Source organism: Sebastes umbrosus, chromosome 4 (assembly GCF_015220745.1).
Source record: "Sebastes umbrosus isolate fSebUmb1 chromosome 4, fSebUmb1.pri, whole genome shotgun sequence".
In the NCBI taxonomy this organism is placed as follows: Eukaryota; Metazoa; Chordata; class Actinopteri; order Perciformes; family Sebastidae; genus Sebastes; species Sebastes umbrosus.
Window position 1 is genome coordinate 15,755,512 of NC_051272.1, and position 9,165 is coordinate 15,764,676.

Consider the following 9,165-nt stretch of genomic DNA (forward strand, 5'->3'; position numbering starts at 1 on the left):
GCCTGTGATCATTACTGTTTTCACTACTTTGACATTTTAAAACGCTTATTCCATTTCTTGCCAAAAGCTACATGAGAAGACTGACACCACTCTCACACTGTAACATACTTCACTGTGGGGGTTGTTCTTGTAAAATATCTGACATGTATGGATCCGCAGAAAAAGCTACAGAAGTGAAAATCCTCCACGGCTTAATGAGCCAAGCATTAAAGCTGCCTTCTGCATACTGAAATGGCAAAAATATACATATCCCAGCAAATACATATCCCTAAACAGCCATTGTGCATTCAGAACTTTGCACAGAAAGCACTTTGAATGCACCTTCAAACCTCAAAGAAGCCACATCAGCAGCATCTCGCCTTTGAGAGAGGATTTGAGCGAAGCTGAGATGTTTAACCCCCATCTGGCCTCTTTGCCACTGAAACGGCTGTGATGGAGATTAAAAAAAGCTCCGAGATGTGCTCACCTGGCACTCACGTGAACAGGAGGCCTGCGCTTGGAACAAAGGTGTGCAGCAGAAGAGCACACGTATAATATACTGTGTTGACTCAAAGTGAGTAAACACATTGCACCTGATGAACAAACACGTTCGTGGCTGTCTTTCCGCTGTACCAGTTTTAGTTGCCTTGGGAAATCAGTGTGCTGCAGCAAATAGGTTTTAAATTTCCAGAGTGATAATCATCTGTTTCTTTGAACACTGTTTATCTTGAACTGCAATTTAATTCTCAAACCTTCCTTTGGCTATTTGTCTTTGATATTTACCTTTTTTTCCGACACATTAGGTATAATCAGGACAGTTTATTCACACATTTTTATGAATGTGGCTCACCTATATAGAGTGACGAGTCTTTCTTCTTCACATGATCGTCGATGTAGGACACCCCCAGGGGCTGCACCGGCGTGGCTCCGATCCCCAGCAGGACCTGGGCTCCGATCAGCAGCAGGTACATCATGTTGGTGTTGGCCCTGTTATCGCACAGGACGTCCTCACCCTTCTGAACGTCCGCGCTGCTGGTGTTGGAGCAAATGTCCCGACCCTCAACAGTCCTCGACATAACCCTTATCTCGTACGGATTAGTTAGAAACTCAGGTAGAGCAGAGAGGAGGGCGCCGAGCGCCATGACAATGCCCCCGCAGCCGATCAGACGGGGCCGATGTGCTTTAGCCCCAAAGTAGCTGACAAACAGAATCAGAGCCAGGTTGCCTATCTCGAAGCTGCTGGCGATCACTCCCACGTCAGCACTTTGCAGGTTGAACCGCCGCTCCAGGGTGGTCAGCACGCTCACCTGAGAACAACAGGACACAAAATCAAACAGGGGTTCATGGGAATGATGCTGAATGAAGAAATACAAAACCAAGGATGTGGGAATCTAACAGGCGATTCAACGATCAATGATCCAATATCATTTATGCAAAGTGAAAATACTGATACATATCTTCAGCTTTAAGATACAGAATGCCTTTATTTTGAAATGCCCACTTTATATCTATTCTGTTTATTGATAACAATAGATTGTTTTTCATTTTGTGTCTGGAAGAGCCCGGTAAAAAAATTGTCAAATCATATTTTAGTTGCATTTTGTGAGTTGATATAAATGTAATCATTTGTGTTAAATATGATATTGTCTCGGTCGCAGGCCCCTGAATTGAATCAAATCGAAATCGTATCGCGGCAGACTTTGTGATATCAGCAAACATATCGTATCGTTGTCCAAAGAATCAATGGAATATCGTATCGTGATGAAACTTGTGATTTACACCCCTTGAATCTAATGTCACCAACTGAAAAAGAAAATTCATTTATCAATGTAAAGTATCATAAGCATTTGAACCCCATGAAAAAAAAAGTATGTTAATGCCAGGTGTAAATACACCATTGTGATTGGAACGCCATCACATTTGCCAGTTCGCATCTGATCAGAACTCAGCCAGGTGTGAATGCGAAAACCTGTGGATCCGATGTCATTATCCAGATACAGATCACATATTAATACCAGGTGGAAATGATGCTTATATTCTTGGAGAAACCGTGCATATATTCATCATCTTTCCAGTGGAATATCCTGACTAACAAGCCGTTCAGATGTTCCACACCGTGGCTCCTCCCTGGAAACAGGCCTCTGTTTCTGATTAGCCGGGCACAGCAACATTTAGCTTCAGCGAGAACAGCTCATCACAAGCTCCTCTCTCTTTCACCAGCTGTCATCCACACGAGAGCTGGAGCCGACCAGCAAACTCCCAACTGAAGCAAACACAGCAAAATGGCTGTTTAGCCCAGTTTTGTTTGTTAACTGTAGCTGTCACAGTTTAAATAATGAAAGACAATGTTTATTTTCAGTGCGCGAGCGAGTACGGGAACTTTGTTAAGTTCATCATCATATTTCAAAGACTTAACAGTGAATCTGCTGTGAAGCAGAGCAGGGCTGTGTTTGCTAGTGATGTGTGGGAACATTTAGTCTGTGCCATGTAAACCCCAGTGTCACATTTAAACAGTTATGGTAGCTATTTTCAGATCTGTCCCAAACTGCCCTTGAAAGGGCATCACAATTTTTCCATTTCCCCACTGGCTCCTCCGTTAAACAGTTTGGACTGAGCTCGACGAAAAAAAGAAAAAAGCATCCTGCCAACACAAACATCCCTTTCTGAAAAAAGAGACGTCACTGCCTGATGAATCAACTTGTGGTTTTGCTGTTGGAAAATGTTTCCATTTGAATGTTCAAATATGCTAATTTAATGTACACAGTTGATCTGGATTAGATTGTGTTTAAACAAGGAAATGACCTTTGAGGCTCCAGGAGGCCAAAATGTGGTGGCGACTGATCAAAAGCACTCTTCTTCTTCACGCGACTACACTTACATTTGACCTTTACTTTGACATTAAGCATCATACTTTGCGACATATTAAGTAACTTCCTTCTGTTGGAAAAATCACCGTTCTCTGTCCCCTTTGGGACAATATCTAACGCACAGTAGGCCAGTAAATGACGAGATGTCATTGTCAACTAGAACAAACATTGGACAGCCTGCTTGCTTTGTCATTATGGTTGAAAAAAAAAGAAAAAAAGAAGTCGTCCTCTGTGACTTCTGTGAAGCAGAAATGACAGCAGGTCGTTCTTGCAGCTGCTCTGAACACAGCTGCAGTGACTCCTTCACTACACATCAAAGCATGGGGAGGATGATTGTTGGGAGCGCTTCGTGCCGGAGTCCTTTTGGTGACGTTGAGTGGACAGAAAAGTTCAGGATGAGTCATGACGTCCCTGCCCCTCGGGTGGCTCTAAATGCGAACACACTGGACGGGCTGCATTTACGCCTGGCTGGCTCCGCACGGCCGGGATCTGATCATCCGGCTCTCAGAAACGATGCCAGGCCCCAACAACCTGTTGGCACTCTAGCTTTAGCTCCACACAGACAGTGACACTGCAACAAAAGTATAGCAGAGCGAGCGGAGACATCATCCAATCCAATCACATCCCATCCCAGTGACTGAAGGCTTCTGAGCAGTGGAAACACTCTGGATGAGTTAAGCCCTCGTCTCCAGGTTCAACATGTTTATGCACTTCCACTCTGACTTAACCAGGCAGCCTTCCAGGAGGATTACACCCAGAATAAATTATAGAGGAAAAATCGAGTGGATTGCATACTGGTCAGTGGTCACGGCCACATTTTCTCCAGAAACAACTCAAACTATGGAAATGTTTATATCTGTTGCACGGCAACAAAACAAACCTCGTCATGTTGTGCGACACCTCATCACCAAACACAGTCTTGTCTGAGCGCGAGGAATCCCGACTTCTTCTTCTACAGACTTTTTTTTTTCAGGATCTACAGACGGGGTCTCAGCAAGCAGCCAAAAAAGCAGCTAAATGCTGACATTCAGTTCAGCACATTAAGGTTTAGCACACTGACGTGAAAGTGCTGAAATGGTGCTATTTGTGAAGGCACAGCAGCTGTTTATAAGTGAAGCCTCGGCTCTTTAGGATCATTTGCATTGAGCTTTATGAGGTGTAACCTACTGAAGGTTGACTGACGGTTAGCTAAAGGTACTTTAACTGCTCTCATGAAGCTATTTTAAAAGAGTTATTTTACTAGTGTCTAAAATAAGCTACATGTATAGTGTTAGCCATGTGCATACAGTGTATTTTTATATTTTTTCCTTTATCTTCCATCCTTAAGTTTACATTTTTTTTTTTTAGTTCATGCATGTGTGTGCTGGAAAAATGCTAGTGCTGACCGATAAATCGCATTTTCATCGTCATCGCGATATGAACATGTGGGATAAACACATCGCATAAGAATGCCTAAAACGCAATGATTAAGAAAACATATTTTATCTGGGGATGGATACCAAAACCCGATACTAACCCAATATTTAGCCTAGTTATATTTAAAATATTCAACTGTAATCCAGTTCTGAATTTAAAGACAACCAGGCTGACATAAGTATAGCTAATATGCACACTTCAATGTCATATCGCCATCGCAATATAGAACAATGATACCGCACATTACATATACATACACAGTGCAGATTTTCCTCATATCGTGCAGGTCTAAAAAAATGCCTCACATACAGAATAGTAGATATTGAATAAACTGCCTATTTATCAATCCTTAACACTAACCACTGTATTTAAAAAGAACTCGTCACTTTTTTAAACTTTTACCACCCTCTCGAGGGCCCCTGACGTTAGGTACTCAATGTTAATGACTACACCTGCGTCCTATTTAATGCAAAAGGCCCGAGGCTGAGACAGCAACAATAAATTACCTGGGTGATGTATGTTTTGATTTATGTGTGTATTTTAACCTGAATTATTTGACAACTCAGCATAAACTTAATGAGTTAATTAAATGACTCAAAGTAATATGTGAACAAACGCATGTGCTCTATTGAAACAGAGCTATTAATACTGATGTGTAATATGGTTTTAAAATTGACAATGATGTTGTGTTAAACAACTCGGGCTTCTCCCCTCCTTCCAACGCTCAGCTGATTCAGTGCGATCACAGTCTGACAGGTTTGCTCAGCTGAGACGAACACAGTTCAGGTTCAGGTGCTAGTTGCACTTCGCAGCTCAAGCTCTGAAGTGTCAGAATTGGTTCTTATCAGGGAGGTGTTCAGAGCCTCAGGTGCTGCATACACACAAGTCACAAATAGAGCTTCCCAGGGCTTAATATATACTATCAACTCCTGCTATTAAAATCTGATGAAGTTACAATACATCTGGACCCTGTAGCTTTGTTATTGGGTAAAATGAGACAGCTTGGAAGTAAATTGTGTACACGAAATCAACGTATCAATCACATGATGGTTCTGGGATCAGATCAGTAAACCTCTAACTCAGGTTGATTGATGAACAACTTGGGCCCTCCAACCAACGATTTCATTAGTGATGCATGATTTTGTCATGTCAGAAATCAGTGAAAAGAGCCCACGTTGAAACCAGATAACGTTGACAGAGACAAATAATCAATATCAAAATAGATGCAGATTAGTTTTCTGTCGTTTGACTAATCTTTTCTGCTCTACATACAACTATTCAAGTATATGGTTTTATAACGCCATAATGATTTCAGTCCAGCAATGTATAGGCTTTAAATAAAAGGGATTGAATTGTGTTATACATTCTGCGACTACGACGAAAAATCTATGTCCACTTCAGTTGAAACGATTAGTTTGATTGATTTCCCCCCTACTTTCTTGACATTTATAGACAAAATGATAAATCAAAAAGAATTGGCAGATTAATGAAAATAGCTGTTAGAAGCCCTAATATCCATTAGACCCAAGTCACCGACTGCTGAAAAGAATCATTCATGAAATGATTTACTTCAGGAGTAAACCGTTAATCACGAGGGGCCATTAAATCAGTATCACTTACACAGAAACTGTAAAAATAGCAAAGTGAATTTCTCAGTAGAGAACTGAGAAAAACCCAAAATGAATCAGGGAACAATGATCTTTTTGTGGTATCAGCCTGTGCAGGTCGCCTGTGTGTTCATTTGCAGTCAGGCTGCTAAATCAGGACAGCCAGCGTCCCGCTAAGTGTCTTGTACAGTAAGCAGCTCACAGAAAGCAAAGGGGGCCATGATAGTTGAGTTTTTGTCCCCTTCACTGCCAGCAAACACTCTTAAGTCCCATCATCCAATCAGAGACACCACAGTAGCTCATGTAGGTCGGCACCAGTTCACCAGATTGTCACCAGACCAGTTACCTAATGTCCCAACTACAGTATGTAAATAAAGCTCCATGTAAATTCCCCTGCTGTGTTGACGAACAGAAGTAGGCCAGAAAGCATCATGTGTTTTATAATGAGTCCAAACCTCACCTGGTTTCTTGTTCAAACTGTTTGAACAGGTGTCCAAAACTAATGCAAAAAAAAAAAAAAAAGCAGAACAGCTGTAATTCCTGTTTTATCAGAAATAAAAGAGGAAGTCCTCTTTAGGAAATCATCCTTAACTGACTGTGAGTTGCACCGCCGTGCTGTCGCCGCTCTCAGCAGCGGGATGCTTGATGCTCAGCAGGTCCACTAACAGAGGAGATAAGATGTTCCACTCCAAATATGGCCAAGGCATTCAGGGGTTTTTTTAGTCTATTAATTGCGAGCGAGCTGAAGGAAAAATGGGTGCGATTCTTGGGAGAATAAACATAGCTAATGTGAAAACTAAATGTTCACAGTGGTTACCTGAGGCTGTGGGGGCTCCTCTGGGACGCTTTGAGGAGGATTTCGGAGCACTTCGGGGGAGCTTTTGTCCCACAAAATCTATATTAGTGTTCAGATTTTTTTCTGTGTTTAGATGTTTTTTTATTGCATCATAAAAAATACACATTTTTTTAAGGAGAGATTATATATTAAAACCTTATTTGTCATACCCTGATTTGTTATCAGTGTGATTAATAGTGAAACTGAACTAAAAAAGACAGGAAGTAAGAGGGATGGGGGGGGGGGGGGGGGAGGTCCTTGACCTTGAATGACATTTGGGGGTAAAATTAGCCAATTATTGCTTTCCCAAACATGATAATACTATCCTTATCAGTGCTACGCAGAGCTTTAAGGTCAAACTTTAGTTAATGCATGATAAAAAAAAAGGGTTGTGATACATTAAAGATAAATTACACATCATGGCACACAAGCAGCACTATATATTTTCTCACAACTATAACAAACAGTTGAGCAGCAGCATGCAATCTGCCCTGCAGGCACTGTGCTGTGTGTCCTGTCATTTGCTCTAGCTATACGTGGTATTTAGTCCAAAGCAAGCAGCAGCAAGGAAACCAACAAATGCATTTGGGGTTAAATTAGCCAAGTATTGCTTTCCTAAACATGATAAGATACGGTCAAACTTTAGTTAATGGATGATAAAAAAAAAAAGGGTTGTGATACACTGAAGATAAATTACACATCATGGCACACAAGCAGCACTACATATTCTCTCACAACTATAACAAACAGTTGAGCAGCATGCAATCTGCCCTGCAGGCACTGTGTGTCCTGTCATTTGTTAATGACATTTGGAGTAAAATTAGCCAATTATTGAATTCCTAAACATGATAAGACTATCCTTATCAGTATTAAGCAGATCTTTAAGGTCAAACTTTAGTTAATGCAGCATGCAGCTTGAATTGTGATACATTACACATCATGGCACACACAAGCAGCACTATATATTCTCTCACAACTATAACAAACAGTTGCATGCAATCTGCCCTGCAGGGTTGCATACTCCACTGTGTTGCTGTGTGTCCTGTCATTTGTTGATGACATTTGGAGTAAAATTAGCCAATTATTGAATTCCTAAACATGATAAGACTATCCTTATCACTATTAAGCAGATCTTTAAGGTCAAACTTTAGTTAATGCAGCATGCAGCTTGAATTGTGATACATTACACATCATGGCACACACAAGCAGCACTATATATTCTCTCACAACTATAACAAACAGTTGCATGCAATCTGCCCTGCAGGGTTGCATACTCCACTGTGTTGCTGTGTGTCCTGTCATTTGTTAATGACATTTGGAGTAAAATTAGCCAATTATTGAATTCCTAAACATGATAAGACTATCCTTATCACTATTAAGCAGATCTTTAAGGTCAAACTTTAGTTAATGCAGCATGCTGCTTGAATTGTGATACATTACACATCATGGCACTATATTCTCTCACAACTATAACAAACAGTTGCATGCAATCTGCCCTGCAGGGTTGCATACTCCACTGTGTTGCTGTGTGTCCTGTCATTTGCTCTAGCTAATACGTGGTTATTTAGTCCAAAAAGCATGCAGCAGCAAGGAAACCCACAAATGCAAAAAAAAAAAGCCCCAGAAGATACCAGATAGCCTAACTAAAACACAAAGTGTGACGTGCAGTAGGTAGCAGGATCTCAGTTAGCTCAGCTCGTGTGTGTTGCACTCACCAGGTATGCTCCCACGGTGCCCTGAGCCAGCATGAGGGCGCACTCCGAGATCAGGAATATCTTGATATTGGAGAAGCACGAGGAGTTTTTCCGCAGGAGGACGTCTCCCTCCAGCATGTCTCCACCACTCTGCTCCGAGTCCCGCTGCTTCTTCACCTGCATCCTGGCACCCCTTTTTTTTACTTTACCCCGAAACACACACAGCAGCAGGAGGAAGAGGATGACTGCAGACTGGTGGCTGTTTCTCTCCTGCTTCAAAATCTCCTCATGCACACAACAACAAAAGCTAGAAAACACAACACACGTCCAACCAACCCAAACTCCGCCGGTGTGAGTCTGCGTCTACTAAACATCGCCTCGTCGTCGACACGCAGGAACATGTGAACTCCCTGAAGGTGTTGGTGGCGAAGAAGGCACAAGTGTAAAGAGTAAATCTCTGTCAAATCGCATGTTTCTCCGTCGTCGCGGTGTGTTTTCTTTTCTTCTTCCTCTTCTTCTAACTCCTGCCGCCGCTCCGGACTGTCATGGTCCTTCACGCGCAATGACTGCTCAGTCAGTCTCTCACTGCACCTCCTCCTCCTCCTCCTCCTCCTCTCTCTCTCCACTACTCTCTCCTCCTCTGTCTGTCTGTCAGCAGCGTGCTCGGCCCTAGAGGCGCTGTGTTGTGTAGCAGCAGCATCACAAGTCTGCTCAACTTGCTGCACCGTGACTTGAACAAAATCACTACAGCATGGTCCTGCAGTGGG

General features: G+C 42.2%; 1 protein-coding gene across 1 annotated transcript in view; it reads right to left on the reverse strand.

Moving 5' to 3' along the window:
* slco3a1 (solute carrier organic anion transporter family, member 3A1) overlaps positions 1-8,897 on the reverse strand; it is a 43,569-nt gene extending 34,672 nt beyond the window's left edge. The window contains exons 1-2 of the mRNA XM_037767463.1: positions 8,420-8,897; positions 830-1,286 (exon numbers count right to left, since the gene is read on the reverse strand). Coding sequence (XP_037623391.1) covers positions 830-1,286; positions 8,420-8,581 — 619 coding nt within the window. The 5' untranslated portion in view covers positions 8,582-8,897. The remainder of the gene's footprint in view (positions 1-829; positions 1,287-8,419) is intronic.
* Between the last annotated feature and the right edge of the window lie 268 nt (positions 8,898-9,165).